Source organism: Dermacentor andersoni, chromosome 1 (assembly GCF_023375885.2).
Source record: "Dermacentor andersoni chromosome 1, qqDerAnde1_hic_scaffold, whole genome shotgun sequence".
NCBI lineage: Eukaryota > Metazoa > Arthropoda > Arachnida > Ixodida > Ixodidae > Dermacentor > Dermacentor andersoni.
In genome coordinates, this window is record NC_092814.1 from 238,095,129 (window position 1) to 238,115,517 (window position 20,389).

General features: G+C 43.1%; 1 protein-coding gene across 2 annotated transcripts in view; it reads right to left on the reverse strand.

Annotated features, from left to right (window-relative positions):
• Positions 1–19,968, reverse strand: part of LOC126547773 (vesicle-associated membrane protein 4-like) — a 36,088-nt gene extending 16,120 nt beyond the window's left edge. The window contains exons 1-8 of one of the 2 annotated variants that reach the window (XM_050195751.1): positions 19,785–19,968; positions 19,245–19,355; positions 16,801–16,879; positions 16,116–16,156; positions 11,483–11,536; positions 6,639–6,739; positions 5,069–5,148; positions 4,272–4,323 (exon numbers count right to left, since the gene is read on the reverse strand). In XM_050195751.1, coding sequence (XP_050051708.1) covers positions 4,272–4,323; positions 5,069–5,148; positions 6,639–6,739; positions 11,483–11,536; positions 16,116–16,156; positions 16,801–16,866 — 394 coding nt within the window. In that variant the 5' untranslated portion in view covers positions 16,867–16,879; positions 19,245–19,355; positions 19,785–19,968. The remainder of the gene's footprint in view (positions 1–4,271; positions 4,324–5,068; positions 5,149–6,638; positions 6,740–11,482; positions 11,537–16,115; positions 16,157–16,800; positions 16,880–19,244; positions 19,356–19,784) is intronic. The other variant, XM_050195753.1, reaches the window with a different exon arrangement.
• Positions 19,969–20,389: the final 421 nt, after the last annotated feature.

Genomic DNA, 20,389 nt, shown 5'->3' on the forward strand with positions numbered 1-20,389 from the left:
GCCTCTCTTTCTTGTGAAGAGAACACAAGAACTTTTGTGGGGGTTGACTTTGAATCCGTTTTGGTCTGCCCACTTAGAAACCTTGTTCAAGCCTTGCTGTACCTGTCTTTCGCATACTGTGAGGTTGCAGGATTTGAAGCCTATTTGTATATCGTCTACGTATACGGAATAAAAAATGGCAGGTGGTAGTGAAGCACGTAGGGTGTTCATCTTAACGATAAAGAGAGTGCAGCTGAGCACGCCTCCCTGGGGTACACCAGTTTCCTGGGTAAAGGGACGTGACACTGCATTGCCAACTTTTACACGGAAGGTACGATTGGACAAATAGCTTTCAATTATTTTCAACATATTTCCACAGATGCCCATTCCCGACAAATCTCGCAGTATCCCGTAACGCCATGTTGTATCATATGCCTTCTGCATATCAAGGAATATGGAGAGGAAGTACTGTTTGTGTACAAAGCCATCGCGAATATATCCTTCAATGCGCACAAGATGATCTGTTGTTGACCGCCCTTGCCTGAAGCCACACTGATAGGGATCGAGTATATTGTTGAATTCAAGGAAGTGTATGAGTCTGTGATTAATCATTTTTTCGAAGAGCTTACACAAACAATTCGTAAGAGCTATTGGACGATAACTTGCTGTCAAGGAGGGGTCTTTTCCTTGCTTCAGGACAGGAACGACAATCGCCTCTTTCCATGTAGATGGGAGGTATCCCGTAGCTAAAATAGTGTTGTAAAGTGTGAGTAGTGTAACTTGTGTGTCAGCATGTAAGTTTCTGATCATATCATACATGACTCTGTCAGGTCCCGGTGCAGTGCTTTTGCATGTGTTCAATGCAGCTCTCAACTCGGCAATACTGAAAGGCCGGTTATAGGGTTCATTCTGCCTGGAGTTTCTAATTATTGGCTTACATTCTTCTATCTGTTTATATTTGAGAAAGGACTGAGAATAATGGGTTGAGCTCGAGACGCCCTCAAAGTGCTCCCCAAGTGAGTCTGCCTGAGCTTGCAGGGTATCGCCTCGTGTGTTTACCAGAGGGAGTGATTGTGCTTGTCGCCCTATTATCCTAATAACCCTGCTCCAGACTTTGGCCTCATCTGTGTACGAGTTGATGCCCGATAAAAACTTCTGCCAGCTTTCTCTTCTGGCCTGTCGGCGGGTTCGCCTGCCTTCGGATTTTACTTTTTTAAAGTTGATAAGATTTTCTGCAGTGGGAGAAGCGCGTAGCAAACCCCACGCTTTGTTCTGTTTTTTACGTGCGATCCTACAATCGTCGGTCCACCACGGGACGCGCCGTTTGCACGAGAGGCCATTTGCTTGTGATATGCATTTAGATGCGGCATCTATTATAAAGGCTGTAAAATACTCCACAGCTGCATCAATTTCTAACGAGGAGATGTCATGCCATGAGATACCAGTAAGAATTCGAAATTTGTCCCAATCAGCTGTCTCAATCTTCCACCGAGGTGTCTGTGGTGGATATTCGTTTTCTTGAGGTGTTCGTAGTAGTATGGGGAAGTGATCGCTTCCGTAAGGGTTCTTTGTAACTTCCCATTCGAGTTCGGGCAGAATAGAAGGAGAGACTATGCTAAGATCGATTGAAGAAAAGGTTCTGTTTGCTAGAGAGTAATATGTGGGTTCCTTCTTATTCAGAAGGCACGCACCACAAGAAAAAAGGAACTGTTCAACAAGACGACCTCGCGCATCTATACGAGAGTCGCCCCACAGGGAGCTGTGCGCATTGAAATCCCCAAGTACAACGTAAGGTTCTGGCAACTCGTTTATGAAGGACTGAAATTCATGTTTGCTTAGTTTGTAGTGTGGGGGTATATAAATGGAACATATGGTGACGAGTTTATTTAAAAGAACAGCTCGAACCGCCACTGCCTCAAGGGGCGTTTGTAGCTGTAAACGCTGACAGGAAATATTTTTATGAACCAAAATGGCAACACCGCCTGATGATACGACAGCATCATCGCGATCTTTGCGGAACGTGACATACGGTCGGAGAAAGTTTGTGTGTTGTGGTTTTAAGTGTGTTTCCTGTAGACACAGCACTTTTGGATTGTGTTTTTGGATAAGCTCTTGCACGTCATCAAGGTTCCTGAGAAGTCCTCTGACGTTCCATTGAATTATTGGTGTATCCATATTGGTAGTAAATAAGTGCTGTGTATACGGAAACAGAAGTATTAATTACAGAGATTTCAGAGCTTAGGTTCCAGAGCTCTTTCGAGGCCCTGTAACCGGGGTTTTACTCTTTTGGAAGCGTTCGAGGGAACCTCGACGCTCCTTAGGCGCTTGGTGCGCCTTGAGGATGGGTGTAGTGTCCATTGCCTCTTGTGAGGCGCCGGACACGTGCTCTTGCGAGCGAGATGTTTCCCGAGAGAGTCCCGCCTTGGAGGGCAAGACCCCTGCGCCCACCAGCCCGGAGGTCGATGGGGCTCCCTGAGGGATCTGGCTGCGCCGGCTGTTGCCAGCGCTGGAAGGGGCCGGGGATGTTGGGACAGCCTCGGCGGCGGCCACCTTCGGGGTCGGTGGTCCCTCATTCTGGGTCGACGGAGCAGCGCTAGCTGCAACCGCCGCGGGGGCAGATGGCGTAACTGCCGACTCACTGCCTGTGGGTCGGACAGCCGCCGGAGGCCGTTGTGACGCTGCCCCCTGACGCGCCACATCGGCAAAGGTTTTCTTGGGCAGGTACGATACCCGCCTGCGTGCCTCCTTGAAACTTATATTTTCCTTTACTTTAACTGTTACAATTTCCTTTTCTTTTTTCCAGGATGGGCACGCCCGCGAGTACGCGGCGTGCTCCCCATCACAGTTTACACAGTGGAGAGCATTCTCACAAGCTTCAGATGGGTGTTCGTGGGCACTGCATTTTGCACATGTTTGGCGGCCTCGGCAGCTCTGCGAGCTGTGGCCGAAGCGCTGGCATTTGAAACATCGGAGTGGGTTTGGCACGTACGGCCTGACACGGAGCTTGATGTACCCGGCCTCGATTGATTCGGGCAAGATACTTGATCCAAATGTAATTATTAGGTGCTTTGTCTGAATCTCTTTACCATCCCGCCTCATCTTAATTCTTCTGACATTGATCACATTTTGTTCGCTGAAGCCCTCCAGTAGTTCCGCTTCAGTCAGCTCAAGCAAATCATCATCTGACACAACACCACGGGTGGTGTTCATTGTGCGGTGCGGGGTTACTGTTATGGGGGTCACTCCAAATGACACTAGTTGCGGTAGTTTCTCATACTGTTTTGCATCGCGGAGCTCCAAGAGGAGGTCGCCGCTTGCCATCCTCGACACTTTGTAGCCTGGACCAAAAATATCAGTTAGGGACTTTGAAACAAGGAATGGTGAGATGTTTCGCACTGCTTTGTTTGGCTTTTCGGAATGAATAACATGGAAGCGGGGAAAGTTCTGGGTTTGGCGTCCAAAAAACTTGAAGACATCTTCGGTGCGCCCTCCTTTCTGAGGGCGATCAGTAAGGGAGGGGAAAGAAGTTTCCATGAAAAATGTATGCATTCGGCAACAGCGCCGACCGCCCACCACGGAGCCCAACGAGGGGACGCGGCAGAGCTTGCGTACAAGTCTGCACGACGCCAGTCGTACGCCGTCACTATAACCGAATATGGTGTACCCAAGGTTGGATAGCCACACAGGGTTAACCCTTGCCGCCAGGAGAAAGGAAGTAAAAAGAAGAGAGAAGGAGACAGGAAAGGTCAAAAAGTGAGAGATAAAGACGAAGATTCGAGGAGGGAGAGACAGGAAAAGGCGACTGCCGATGTCCTCCAGGTGGGTCAGCCTGGAGGTGCCGTCTATGTGAAGCCGAGGCCGAAGAGGTGTGTTGCCTCCGCCGGGGGGCCTTAAAGGTCCAAGCACCCAGCTTCGGCTCAACCCCCAGGATCCCCTTTTCCCCAGACACGGCTAAGCCGCGCACGGCTACACGCGGGAGGGTCCTACCCTCGTGTGCTCGGGTCCGTGGTGTCGCAACACACCAAACGCCTGCATGCGCAGACGCCCCTGCGGGGATAATGTAAATCTGTGACATGAAGCTGGTTCAACATGTGTGCCACCATGCATGCCACGTGTAAACAGGCTCTTCCACATATAGGCTGACTGTCCTAATTCAGGACAATCATAATATTAATGCTGACTTATACTCAGCAATATACAATAACCTAAGAATATTCAAAATTATAGGTGCCCTTAACTTTCATGCACATTAATACAAGTAAGAATTTTATTTCACAAAATCTACAACTCACCAAATATGATTAGTAAAATTGCCAGGATGACTAGAACCAGTAGTACCTTCACCTGGAAATAAGTGAAAAGTTCAACCCACTCTCTTCATTCAAGCTGGCTATGAGGGTTGGTCATTTTAAAAATGCACAAAGTATAAGCAGTTTTTAATTAAAACCATTAAATATGTAAATGCTAGAATAAAACAAGGCATGGCTTAAGTTTCATGTCAACACCTCAAGAAGTCGAACAAAAGTATAAGCAGTTTTTAATTACCAGTAAATATGTTAATGCTAGAATTAAACAAGGCATGGCTTAAGTTTCATGTCAACACTTCAAGAAGCCGAACAAAAGTATAAGCAGTTTTTAATTACCAGTAAATATGTTAATGCTAGAATTAAACAAGGCATGGCTTAAGTTTCATGTCAACACCTCAAGAAGTCGAACAAAAGTATAAGCAGTTTTTAATTACCAGTAAATATGTTAATGCTAGAATTAAACAAGGCATGGCTTAAGTTTCATGTCAACACCTCAAGAAGTCGAACAAAAGTATAAGCAGTTTTTAATTACCAGTAAATATGTTAATGCTAGAATTAAACAAGGCATGGCTTAAGTTTCATGTCAACACCTCAAGAAGTCGAACTTTCTTTATTAGGGCCAATGTTCAAAGAATATCCAGTATTGGTTTTCACATCTCTAGCCTTGTTTCTCTTTCCTTCTGTGTGCACTGAGTGGCATGAAAAGCTGTAGTACACCAAGTTTGCCCGTTTTAAGCGTCAGTTTCATGGCACTTCTAATCAAAGCATGTACAGCCACTCACCCTCATGTTGCGCCACCACATACGACTCTGCATTTTCTTTGCCGTAGACCAAAACTGATCAGCATTTGTGGCAAGAGAATCTGAAATACGTTTAATAACCTATAAACCAAGTTTTCTTAACAGTGGCAGCAACAAATATTGGACAAACATACATTTCAATAAATGAATAAATACAGCATTTATTAACATAAATGCTGGCTCTATGGCCTAAGTGGGAAGAGGTGGGTATGGGAGCAAAGGAGAGAGGAGGGACATCGTGGGAGTTAGCAGCTGACCTTGAGGATGTCACCTAGAGCTGTTTTAAACAAGGTGGACGACACCTGTTTCACGAGCAAATGTGTAGGCCCGCCTTGAGAGCGCCCCGCCTATTCACTCGCAGTCGAATTCAATCATCAATGTCAGCTGCCATGCCTCGGTGCTTGGAATACTGGCAGGCGAATGCTCTCCACTCCCATAGCAGGTGACAAATGCTTGGGCAGGTTTTCATTTAGCATGCTGGACAGGTAAGGTCAAGTGGAGGTGTGTTCAATTTGGAGGCATTACGTTTATTATAAAGCACTCCACTATCAAGGAGAATAGCACATTACAGTAAAACCTTGTTAACTGGGATTATATGCAGCCAGAAGGAAATATCTAAATTAACCTAATTATCAAATGGACCAAGAAAACCTGAAACAAATGCTCGCTACATCAACATGCCCTTCTTTTCTCAAGAAATCTGTTACCCACAGCAGAGAGGCGCGGCCTTTCTGTACCGACGTGGGAGCGGCCCACTACGTGTTGACGCACGTTCCGAAGGACCAGAATAAAGTTTCACCATACCATACCATATCCAAATTTCCCTTTAACCATATCTGCATGAAAACCGCAATTCTCATCTCATGACAGCTACAAGGGGTCACAGTGGCACAGGCCTCACAAATTCCTTTATAGCACAGCAGCAGCACAAGACACGCTTTCATCTGAATAGATGTGCTTTTAAATAACATGCGCACCTCCCGATTACTTTGTGACCAGGGGACCAGCTGGCAAATTATTGTCAACTGCAATGTTATAATGGTTTCCAGCAAGTGCGGATGCGAGCACAAGTAGAAATAGACAGGACAACGCATTGATCACCAGCGTTGTTCTGTCTGTTTCTACTTCTTGTGCTCGCGTCCGTACTTGCTGGAAACCATTATGTTCACCATGCACCAACTGGCCCAGCAAACTACTCTACTAAACTGCAATATTATAGTCGACTGCAATATAGCCAGAGGGTTTGACACCAGTGGATAGGCCAGAGTAGAATCGCATTTCATAACTGACAGTTTCTGTAACATTTGTAGCATTGCATGCCTCACACTGAATCAAAATGAGTCCACAGCTTGCAGCAACCACTGCTGTGACCATAGCAAATACATTTCTTACATTTATTTCCTACCCCATCAGAATGCAGCTGTCATGGCTGGAAAACAAGGTCAAACTTTATCCACAGCAGTGAAACACCACAGCTACTAGGCAACTGTGGCAAGTGTTGCATTGGAACTAACAAGACAGAAAAGTTTCATGCAAAAAGTTCTCGTCATACCTGATTTTTCTTCAAGGTCTTCCAACCTTTCCCCTCGTTCCATAATTTTTTCAATATTGTCCTTCATGATGCTTGAGACTTCATCTACTTGAAATTGCACCCTGCGAAGGACAGAACCAAATAATCAGAGGCATGTCCAAGATTTCCTCCGAGAATTTAGTGACATATCCAGGCTGAAAATGTCTATTACTCTGTTTTGCAGCTTAAGTTCGCTGAGTTACATGAATACTGAGCTAGAGTTATAAGCTGCCACCATTGCTGAGTGAATGTAAGCTCACTACAAAAACCGAAAGTAAAAGTGAACACTGCTGTCTCCTGAACCTACGTAACAGTGGCAAAGATTTTTTTAAAGTCTATGTCTCACTGATTTGTCCGTAAGCGCCAAAAACGCACTGCAGGAAAGTCAACTCACACATCTGCATAGAACACTACCGTTTACATTTGCACTACCGCGCCAGCGTCGACTGACCAGCCGGTCAATGCCTGATAACAGCGTGAAGCGACAAGCTCAGCAAGGGTCGCGCACGCACACAAAGTTCACTGGAAGCGCAACTTGCATCTGGTAAGCATGACACCAGCCTCTTTCTTTCTTTCTTTCTTTCTTTTTTATGTGCCAGAACCACTTTCTGATTATAAGGCACGCCATAGTGGAGGACTCTGGAAATTTCGACCACCTGGCATTCTTTAATGTGCACCTAAACCTAAGTACACGTGTGTTTTCGCATTTCGCCCCCATCAAAATGTGGCCGCTGTGGTCGGGATTCGATCCCACGACCTCGTGCTCAGCAGCCCAACACCATAGCCACTGAGCAACCACGGAAGGTGACACCAGTCCTGCCGTCACGATTGACTGAGCTTCCCGACTTATCGAAGACAGCAAGTGCGCGTGAACACGCGCTCGCCCTAGGATCTGGAAAAAAAATCAAAGCCCCTTTCTTAAAGAAAGATGGTTGAACACCACGCTACCCAGACGAACTGTATATATCTGCATTGCACTACGCACGTCATGTATTCCTGGCCGTCACCATAGGTAGGCCGCGGGTGCAGCGCACGACAGAAGAGGCTGCCGTACGTGAACGTAAGTGCGGGTGCGATCGTGCCCATAAGGCCGATCCCGTGTATTGGCAACGGCATGCAGAAGGCATGTGGGAGACACTTGTGCAGTCGAGATGCCTACTGGTCTTGTGATCATCAGCCTGTACATCAGACCGAACACGTCTCGTTGTGATGCGGAAACGTTCCTGGCAGAAATCATGAAGACCTTAAAGCCATATAGTATGCCGATCCTCGTGTGCTGTGACTTTAACATCATGGCAAAAGACATCATGGCAAAGATGTGGCAAAAGAGCACGGCAAATGGATCGAGAGTTTCATGCTAGATCGCTACTCGTTGCAACTGAAGACGCTACACAGACACACCAAGCAACACCATTCCTGCGTTGATCTCACATTTGCAAACAGGCTGCGTCACGTTACAATAGCAGAGCTTCTGACCGTCTACCACAGCGATCATAAGGCAATACTGTGCAAGTACAGAGTTGTCCACGAAAGTGTGAGTGTGCGTGTAATCAATGGCTACATGATCTAAAATAAAGGCTATGCAACTTCACGAAATGTGTCTTCATTCAACTTCAACGTCCAAAAAATACAATCTTAACAAGCAATCAAATCACATATGCACAGCATCGGGTCGCTCAGCATTTCTTGGGTTCGTTACGTGGTTGCTGGCTTAGGACTTTGATTCAGTTTGGATTGGCGGAAAGCTTCGTGTTCAACCATCTTTCTTTAAGAAAGGGGCTTTGATTTTTTTCTACAATTATGGTAACAACAGGCCATTTCAGAGTGCCTTGGAAGGGCATAAATAGTAATGTCAGTATGATGTAACATGTAAAACGGCCTTTGTCATAGCACTAAAGCGTTTCAAAATGACCAGTTCAACCTGGCAATAAAAACCTGCATTAATTTACATAAAGGCCATTTGAAATATTGATTGATTGATTGATTGATTTATTGATAAGGTTTAGGATCCTGAAGCAACATATGGACTACAAGAGATGCCATAGTGGAGAGCTCCAGATTAATTTATACCATCTTGTGTTTGTTAAGATGAATCAAATGCTTGGTATACAAGTGTTGTTTGAATTCTAACCCCTTTTTTTTAATGCAGTTGCTATGACCAGGAATCAAACTGGCAATCTTGTGGTCAGCTGCAAAATGCTACAGCCATTGAGTCACTGCTGCTGATACAGACTTGCTTGGCCATACTAAAAGTCGGAAACAAAAATCGGGACCCATAACCTATACAATAAATTTTATTTGAGTGCTTCCTCCGTGTTGGACACATAAACATCATCTGCAACATATCGCATCCATTCTTGTGTTTCATGTCATCAAACACGCTTCTACAATCACTATTAACAGAACTGCAAGAGTTTAACAATGACTTCTCTAATACTCATAGTAGTAAATTTTAATTTGTATACAATACAATAAAAAGAATTAAGGTTCCATGCACTGTGGGAATTGGTGTATGCGAAGCTTTCACGAGCTAGCAAGTCAGAATGGCACGTTAGGACTAGAGATGCGCTGCAGATTTCAGTGGCTAATGCATTCTTCAGCCACCATGGTGGACCATGCAGAGAGAGTGGAACTTTTATTCAGCATTAAAATGATTTGAATCACAAGACATAATGTAACTGCCCTTGCAGAAACGTGCCACAGCATGATGAGAGATGAACAGTGAATTTCGGCAACGAATGCATCCTGTAACTTCTATATTCATCATCAGCTAGAAGATGCACACGCTTAATTTTTACAAGTAAATTCTTGCTATGCTATGCGCCTAATACACCAGGCATCTCAAAGAGCTGGCTTGCATGAAGGAAATTCGTAAAGGTGTTTTATTCCACATTTTTAGGCATGTGCCCGTGGCCTAATGGTTAGAGCATCAGGTTTCTATGTTGGGGGAACCAGGTTTGAAACCAGCCATCGAAAATGTAATTTATTTTTATATGCTGTATTATATATAGGCACGTGTCAGTCACCCTCAAGGCCATATAAACAGCCAGACAGAAACATACAAACCGCAATGTGGGGGAAGAGCCAAAGAAAGCTATCACACTAAAAAGTTGCTGCACACCTAACAGCATATAGAGAACACATAAAAAGAGGTCCAAGAAATTACAGCATCCAAGAAACGTTCACCAAATATCCAACTCTATTTAACCACCAGACAGCATCAATGTAACACTGGCATTTGAATAAAAATCATCTAGCTTTTTCACAACAGGCATGGGCACCTGCCAAACAGTCAGTGATTGGTGTTACAGTTTAACGGTGCTACATGCAAAAAAGTGCACGTTCCTGGTGAAGCATGTGCTCAGGTGCATGGTGAATGTTTAATAGCACAAACGTACGAAGGGCAAGATGAGAAAACGACACACGGGCAGAACCCACGTGTGCCACGCTCTCGTTTTGTCCTTCGTCCGTTTGAGCTGTTAAAATGTTTACCATGATCCAGAACCACTTAGCCCACCAACAAACCATAACAATGTTCAAGTGCAATGGAGAATAGACCAGGGAGATCAACAAATGTTTCCAGGCTCAGATCCCACACAAATGGATCCACAAACAAATAGATCCCACACATAATGCAGCACAGCAGCTTACACAAAAAATTTAAGCATGTGTAGCACACCAAAACTGGCAAGACCAACAAAATTGACAAAGGAACCCCTCGACATTCCGAAAATGCTCTTAAAATCCAGAAATGCTCTTAAAATGTCCTTTAAAAAAACCAGCACACTTCAGCAATTACCCTGGCTCTGAGGTCATTTATTGTAACAGGTTCCCATAGCAGGCACTGCCATACCCAGAAGAATTGCTTCGCAATGTACACATCACCTTGGTATGCTACATTATTGCCAGCAGTAGCTTCTGTAATACATGCACCAATGCTGCCCCTCTCAGAAGCTAAATGGCCCATAAAACCCCACACAAGTTGCCTAGCTCCATCACTGTGTTATACAGCAGTGATTGGTGCATCTGGCTCTGAACTGCACATTGCTGCAGCAGGAGCACGAGTTCGATCCCCAGTGGCAGCGGTAACAGTTCGGTTTTTCTTCATAATATGGCAAGGGTGAAGCTGAGGATGAGGAGGTAGCCTGACAATGACATGATAATGACCATGAAGGCGTAATAAAGAAAAAACTATGATGATGATGATGAAGACTTGAGTTTATTTGCACAAGGGCCAGATAAAAAAAAAAAAGAACAGATCGGCAAGATAAACATAGCAAACATAGTTGCAACCTTTTAACTACTGCTGCATCAAATAATTACAGAATGCCACTGTTTCACACAATGCATCTCAACTGCAAAAAATGAAAGCATTTAGATCAGTAGGTTTGCAAGATCAGCATCCCATGCAGGGGTTAGAAAAGGCTGGATGCAGGTACAGATTTCCAAACTACTCATCACACTACTTACCTAAGCAGGAAGGACATAACTTTGATATAGTCACCTTTTTCACAGATAAGGTACTTGACAGGGTACATACAGCCAGAACTTGAATGCCTGATGTGCTACCATCAAATAACTCATTCAAAACATGGACACTTCCTTACTTTTTTTTTAGTTTTGAAGACTTTTCGTCTTCAAAACTCGATTCAGCATGCCAGTTAGCATCTGAAAGTGGGTGCAGCACACATTGAAGCCTTGTTGCAAGATTTGTACTTTCTTAACCCATTAAACTATGCTCCTGCACTGTATGCAGTGTCAGTGATATTTGCTAGATGAAGATGTCCTTAAAATAAAGCTTGCCTCACCAAACACCCCAAGCTTACCTTCGTAGTTTTTTATCCTGGATGGTAAGAGTTTTCCCACTTGATGTTGGTCCCCTGAAAACAAATGTACGTCTGAGAATTTCGGCACCCACTGGACAGTAATATACACAAAAAGCAATTGAATGTTGTCTTCAATTTATAACTGTGCAATTAAAGACTTGAAACACATCTGCAGCTTTTAACAATCTTCTGCGAAACTGTATGCATACAGTTTCGCAGAAGCAGGCCTATCTCTTTTTCGAGATAAAACTCAACCTGCACCTGTCCCAGAGGCTCACTCCAACACAGAGGTTCATTGACCAGCGTCATCCCCTTATAATCATAAACAACACACTGCCTCCACGATTTACTATGCTTAAGATTATAGAGTAGCCCACCACCTCTGAAATATGCCCTGTGATCCTTTATTAACCCTTCCAGTGTCACTGAACTACTGGTATGTGTCTTCATTTCTGTCCCGTCATTTTTTTTTTTATTCTTTGTAATATAAGGACCACACCAAGAGAGCATTTGCAATTATCTGTGTCATTTTTTTCAATTCTTCACAACCCAAAATAAACCGTTGTGTTCATTTTATAATATCTGAGAGAAAAAAAACAACACTGGGTGTGCGTCACCTAAAGAGCCTAACACTGAAAGAATTATAGGGCCCCTAAACTACTCTGAGCTCTAAAATTTGTTATGTGGTTGTAGCTGTGCACCAGTCTACTGCTAACATACAGCTGTGAGAATTTTTCAAAATGATGCTGTAATAACAAGATTACAAGCATTTTATGAACAACTACGTAGCCACCATGGTATCTCACATGCCTTTGCTAACCTCCACACTAGCGCTTTCTCCTCCTCACCGCCTACTCTCACCAACTCCATGCAGTGTAGTGAAAGCTGCGGGCTCCATCAGCACACAAGAAGAAAGGCTCCTCCATAGTCCATCCCTAATTGCCCTCTATCACTTGCTAAAACGGCACGTAACGAAAACATGTAATACTATTATTGCTTACATCTTTGCAACTGCACTACCCATGCACCTTACTTTGGCCTCGTTGTGTAATGCAAAGAAAGCATTACTCAGTGATGCATGGGTCACATGCAGAGATGGCGTAGCCACCATTTCGTGCAAGATGCAAGTGGAGTTAAATTTAGCCTCTCACTTGGCGTTCAGAGAGGCATTTCTCAGCAGTACCTTTGTCAATCCGAGAGGGAGTGGTCATGTTTGAGAGCGCTCACCTCTGCCATAGTAGGTATAATTCATGAGACTCAAAAACCTGTGCTCATCAGATGTTATAAGGCTTACAAGTGGGCAATTGGTCACAGAAATTTGACAGTTGCTCGGCTATGGCGCCCCCTTATTTCAGATTGGGCCCAGAAATAGAGCAAACAGACTTGGACAGCGATAGAGGGATGCCATTTCGCACCCACCACCTTTGACCACGGCAGCCTCACTATGAATAGGGAGTGAGCTCGATTGCAAAATGAAAGCGTAGGACCCCTGCGAAGTGTATCATAAGTTAAGCCTGTAAGCTTTGTAATGCATGTATAAATGTGACTTGTGTATTTGGTTACGTCATTTCTACACCTTAGTGCCCATATACCCCCACCGCATGCACAAGATGTTTCACGTACACCATTGCGGTTGCCTCCCTAATACAGCCTACTTGATCATTTAGAATTTGTGGCTGCTCCACAGTACGTAGGGCTACCACATTCACCAAAGATGACCATCACAGTATTCTGTACCCGATGCATGTTTATTTAAAACGTATTCAAAATGTCAGAGTGGTGAAAGAGATGTCAATCCACTGGAAATTCAGCAATTTGCAGCCAAACATTAGGCAGTCACTTGGAATTGGAGAAGGGCAAGAAAATAACATCTCCTTCCTTATAGTTTGAGATATAGACTGTAGAAAACAGCCTTGTAGTCTTCACAGGCACTTCCCAGATAGCATGTTACAGACAGATAGATCAAAAACCTAGCTGGTCATTTTTGAACAATGAAGACTGGGTGCATGCAATTGAGAAGAAAGCTTGTAAAGAACGAAAATTTAGACTGTCTTACATTCCACTCATTTTAACTCCTTCCTGCATATGTAAAAAGTGCCATGAGCACTTGATATGGCATCAAGTGATAGCAACGGGCTGCAAAAACTCGTGCTGCACTATATCAGTGCCTTAAGGGCACCTCGCCAGGCCCCACAAGAAATTTTGGTTATACATTGGGAGCTGTAAAGCACCATCTAAGGAGCCTTCTGCAGCAAGAATTTTTTTTAAGTGTTTCGTAACAGCAGAGAGAACTGAAATGCTGTGAGGTGATGGTGCAAGAAGGTGACCTACCGTCCCCACAGCAGAATCTCTCCCCCATTACCTAGACCAGGGCCGCTATCTCGTATGTGTTCGAAAAGCCGACGCTCCAATTCGTCTCATGCGATTGTCCTGGCCGCGCCAGTATCGTGGCCTAGGGCAATCTAGGCCAATCGCGTGAGGCGAAACCGAACGTCGGCTTTTCGAACGCGTACAAGATAGCGCCTCTGCACTCACAAGCTGAGAGGGTGATGCCACAAGTGGCATGCCCCTGCTTTCTCCCGTATCACAGCAGAGGACCCACGTGACATTTACATCACACATATCTTTCCTTCTTCTTTCTATCTATCTATCTATCTATCTATCTATCTATCTTCTTTCCTTCTTTTCTGCACAGCACACTTTCAGCAGCCCTTCTGCCCACACTGCATTTCGAAGGAGTTCTGAAGTTGTTCCCACTGCTGCTGGTTATTTGTATGTGACGTGAAGGTCATAGCCGTGATGATGACTCCACTGGCAGGGAGAGTAGTTCCTCCGAGAAGAACAGTGCATAGACTTTGGTTTGAATTTCCAGCTGTCTTTGCAGCATACATCAGGATAATAATTTGCCAACACAATCGCCACTGCATGATCAATGCACCACACTTGTCTGCTTGCAATGGCCAAACACGGGGAGGGAATCTTAAAAATGTTGGATGCAATGTGGACATGTAGGTTGTCATATGAAGACAATCTATTTTTTAATTAAAAAGACATTTTTAGAAGTTTCTAGTAGTAAATAGGAACCTTTTCTTAGATCCTTGTTGTACATAAGATGGATCTATGCCACATGGCACAAATCTCGTATACATTAAATTTCTCAAAAGAGCCTTCCAATGCTGTTCCCGCAGTGCCAATTATGATTCAAATCAACTTATAATGTAACCTGAGGGCATATTATTAAAACACTTTGGAAATTAACACGAGATTGGCAGTTATTCAATCAAGAATTTTCACAACACAAATGAACAAAAGGCTGCTCACAACTAAACTTTCTGCACCATCCCTTACTCTCTTCATTCACCCACTGACACCACCATTTGCAACAGTACCAAGTACCAATCGCACATACATAAGAGAAAATTGACACCACTATGGTTGCCTCTGCATCCAAACACTTAAAAAGAGCCAGCATCGGCACTCTGAAAACATAAAACTGCAAAAGAATCATTGAGTAGATTGTTTCTCAGAGCTGATTTTCTTTTGCTCTCTGTACACTCAAACCTGCTTATTTCCACTATTACACATGCCCAATGCACTATGTATTTGTCCAATGATGACTCCCGAAAAGGCTAGGCTTTGTGGTTACCCATTTCAGCGAGCTTTCCTACTGCTCATAATAAAAAAAAAAGTTTTGTCTATACATGCAGGTCACATTATCAGAGAAGTTCACCAATTAACCTTGCAGGAAAGCGACCAGAAGTGGGAAGTAGACAGCACCCTTTGCACAACTTTAGGGCATCACTTCTATATAGCCAAGCATTTTTCTCACAGGTATGAAAGAATTTGAAAAGCTTAAAAGAAAAAGTGTAACATATGTCCCTACATAGAAGCTGATTAGAAACATTGCTGACACACTCTGGGTTTACCCAATAGTGAGAGGCACCACAGATGGCATTGCTTCCTTTACAGTGGTGCTGAAGCCGTCGCTTTGTGTGTTGATTGCAGTCAGCCCAAGTGCTTTGAATTATTGGAGAGATTGAAACAATAAATACTTTGATATTGGTGCTACAACAAACACTGACAGCATCAACAACCACTCTAACCCGACAACAAAACATAAGCAGCAGCTTAATTTGAGTTCGAGAGCCCATTCAACTGCAGCACATTTAAATGCAGCTGTAAGCATTCTCCTTTTAAGTTTTCTTGAGTATCCTAATTTGACAGATGCTGGAAAAACACCAGACTAATTACTTCTTATACTTTTACCTTGGAAGAACAACCGCCACTAATGTGTTATGGCTACTAGTTCTTACAGTAAAAAATTACATCAAAGCATTTTTAAAATTGGTGCTCTCTCCTATGGCAGCGAGTATTTAGTAAAACTATTTTTTCCTGAAGAAATGTGCTCAGACACCTAAGACACAAATGCGAATATGCTAACATGTGCACAGCCCTGTTGTTAGCAGCTGCAGGTTCAAGTCAATTTCTGCAAAATTCTGCATACTCCATTTTCAGTACAAAGATTTTCAAATATAGTATGATTAAGGCTTTCAGTATAAATGCATTGTCCATCAGACAAGGCTTTAATCATGCAGTAATTCAATAATATAAAGATCAAATAGGGTGTACATACTTAAGGAAAAAATCTTCATCTTCATCTTGCAAAAGCTTTTCCTGCAAAAGAAGGCACATGAATGACATCTATTTATATAATGCAACTGCAAATGAAAAGCACATATTCCCTACTCCTCCCCTTTAAGTGTCAGTAATTTCGTCCATCAAAAATTTAGTTTCATCACATTTCTTGCATCTGCAGAATCGTGAAAAGCACAAAGCTGAATAACTGATTAAGAATTTTCAATTCTTCTGTAAGTGTTTTCAATTTTACAGAATATGAGCTCCATGCAAGAACTCTCTGCAGGAACGCAGGAACTTCAGATATGTGAACATCCACTATATCAAGCCCAGCATACTTGGAAAGCACCAATCTAGCTGTTTGAAGGCTACGTCTGACATAAAGCAGCGTGAAAAACAATGAAAGATGTGAACCTGCAACATGATGGCATACTGACACTGAAAGCAAGGATTGAGCCATGAAACCTTCCAACTCATTTTACTAAAACACTTCACATGTATTCTAAAGCTTGTAGCACATATCCAATTATCCAAGTCTTTCAAGATGTATATGACACATATTAAATATCATTATTTTGACAGTGCTTTTGCTTCTGATGCACTACCTTGGCATGCAGAACTGTGCACACAGTGCCTACAAAGGTTAAGTACAATGGCACCAAATGCAAAGAAAGTGAGCTTGCCTTTTCAGGTTCAGCAGCCTCTGTGACATCTTCCTCAGAAAGATACCTTCTAAACTTTGGCGGCATTCTTACTGCTCTCCTAAGGTTAAAGGTGCAAACAGACACAGAACAGTCAAAACACACAAAGAAAGCGCACAAAAGGCGTTAAGTAATAAACTACACCATTTTGCAAATTAGTATGAGCAGCCTGAACACTGCAGACAACTCACTGGCATCCAGAAGAAAGGATCCCAAACCAGTAACGTTTTCACCCAGCTTGCACAGTTAACTACTCAAAGCATTATAACCATTATGTACAGGTGGAGACAAAGCTATGCAGGATCTGCAAGCACTTGCCAATCTGCATTCTTGCACTGTCTGATGAAGCAAGCGCCAAGTGTCCAGACATGGCATTGCACATGCGCTGCCTTTCATTTTCATGCATCAGCCAATACACAATATAAGGCACTTGCTTCTTCAGGGGTACAAGAATGCCGTTTCGCACATGCTCGCAGATCCCACAAAATTTTGTCCCCACCTGCACTGCACCATAAGTGAAAATCTAAAGCCAAAGGAAAACAACAATAGACTAACGTATAGGCATATACTTTCACAGAATGATGACATGACTAAGGGTGTGTGAATATTTGAAACTTTCGAATAACAAATCAAATAGTGTCCCACTCGATTTGGTCTTTGAATCGAATAGTCCCTACTAGTAAATGCAGGTATTTAGCAAATACTTTTTTGAATATTTCAAAACGTCAAATCCTCCCAATTAAGCATAAAATTGGAGCAAGAAATTATGCTAAATGTTCACTCCCACGGGCATAGTATAGATATACCATAAGAACTTGCGTAGTAGCACAGGCTACATTGCTTAGGTAGACATAATATACAGGCTATACAGCGATCATTCACACTCTCTGAAGATTCCTGCGCATGCGAAGAAACTGCTTGTTTGCTCCTAATGCTCCATTCGTGCTTTTAATAAACAACGCCTCATAACATACCATATAATGACAGTTATATTTGCTACAGTTATATTTGTTATATTTGCTTTTTTAGTACATGGGATCATCATGTAAGCCGAACGCACTTAGGAGCAAGAGCCCCTGTCAGGCCAAATGGCCTTTAGCTCTTGCTTCCTCTTTCTGTAGTGAAGAAAGGAAATAAACTTCAAACTTCAAACTTCAAACTTGCTAACATTAAGAATGGTAGAATGCGAACATGATTTTATATTAATTGTGATAAAGGCTGACCATTACTTTAAATCCTTTTGGTACTCGATTCACTGCTGGCACTATTCGATTCGTAGTCAATTCAGTCTCAAAAATCACTATTCGCACACCCCTAGCCATGACAACTGAGAACACCTTAAAATTGCAATAAGGATTGCATAAAATTACTTTGGCTCCCTTAACTAAATGCGCTGCACATAGCTATTGAAGAATGTTTAAAGCATAGCCAATAACATGCTGTACATTTAATGCTATTAATGAAACCACCCACAGCTAAATATTTCAAGCCGTCTTTCCCATGAAACGGAAAATTGTTATCCACCCGAATCTAGCACAAAGCTACAAAGATGAATGTTTCCTCAAATGCAAAATTTTATTACAAACCCATATGGGTTTCCGTTGTAGCTTCATGCTACATTTGGATGGATGACAATCTTCCCTTTCATGACACCTTCGCCACCATGCAGGATTCCACAGAACGTATGTGTCTCTCCCCTGTTGCTTACACAGCACAGTGGAGGCCTTTATCATAATAATATAAGATATAAGAAGTCACTTCACTGCATACTGCGATGTGGCTCAAACTATCAATACTTCATAACCCCAGCATGGATCATTCACAAACTAACAATTGTAACACTATGCTGTCTCAAGAAAGCACACAAACTTCACATGCATGTGAGAGGCCCCAACACAAAACTAGGCACAATGAAGTGTTGGGATATCAAAACCGGCAGTATGTATACAATGAGCTGATGATGATATGTGGGGTTTTATGGCGCAAATACAATGAGCTGTACAGAAAGTATACTGCATGCAATGTGCAGCTTCAACAACCTACAATACTGTGATAAAAGCAAATGCAGGTCACCAAATGCCAAGCATATCAAATGGAGGTAATTCAGCTAAATTTGATTATCCCAGCTGAGGAAAACTACCGCTATACAATTTGCAGTAAAAGATCTGTATGCTCATTCATTACCCACGCATAATATGAAAGGCCATAAGTGATCAACACGAATTTGCTTATTTAAAATTTAACTCTTACTCGAAATGTCAAGCTTATAGTGACATTCGTTAGACGAATTGTGTGTGTATATGAAAAACTACATACATTTTCGCAATTTTTTACACACCGAAATTTAGATGGTTTTATAGTACAGCTAGCAGTCGTGATAGACCTTGCGCACGTGTCTGCCTGTTTTCAAAATAGCTTGTACTTACTTTACTTTTGCGGCGTTATGGCATACACAACTTTCCCCGCAGATAACTTCTCATCTCCCTACAGTCAACACCACAGCCTTCCTATTCCGCCTTTCAGCTTGAGCAGGTAATCTGTGGGAAATGAAGGGGGTATGGTTCATTTGTTTTGGCATAAATTTTCCTCACATATTCATCATGACAGTTACTCGCATTCCTTCACTCCAAGTCTGACTCACAATTAACAATACATTTGCTGTTTCATTACCACAGAAGAAGAGACAGTATTCAATCTGCTTGTTTTGTGTGGAAAACCTGTGTATATGCAGAGCCAACAGAGCGCATGCAGATTAGCGAAAATGCATAGCAATACTATATGTGCTCGCTATTAGAAGTACAAGCTAAAAGCTATATCAATGGATATGACGTTGACAAGACGCTGCCACATTTTCACTGCACGAATAGGTCATAAAACATGCAGCCTATCACGCCAGCAAGTGGTAACAGCTGCCCAACTATTCTGTCGACTCCCTTTAAATCACGTGGCGCAACAACATTACTCACCACGATGTGCAGATTTCCTACTTCACATACCAAGATCTTCCCAAAATAGCGCTCTCCACTAAGGAAACTGAACAAATTACAACACCCACTTATTTTCCATCTTTTTTTGACATCATTCTGCTCTACACCACGGCGTCCCGCACGACGTGCGCTACGTAGGTAGTTCGGTTGCTGTCAACCGTAGAACGAGAGAACGAGTGTCCCCCATGCGGTGACTTTCAGTTTCGCTTTCGAAAAAATGAATGTATCTGGACACCGTTGTCAACTCTTTATGCATAGTTTTATTCTTTTTCCACAACATGATTAACTAGGAGCACCTTACCAGTCGTTGGCAGGCGCACGTATTTGACTTAGCAATTTTATTTTAGCAATCTTTAAGCAAGGGTGTTGCGCATTAGTAATACTACAGTCCCACGGATAAAGCCCGATCGGGCACCGAACTACGCGGTCGAGATTGGCTCCCTTGAGCAAGCTGCGAAAGGAAGCCAATGGCATGATTTTGAGGAATTTGACGGGCTTAATTGCGATCGAAAGTGCCGCGTGCACAGTGCCTGAAATTGTTTGATGCTTACACCGGTGTCTCACGTACACTTCTGATCGCGATC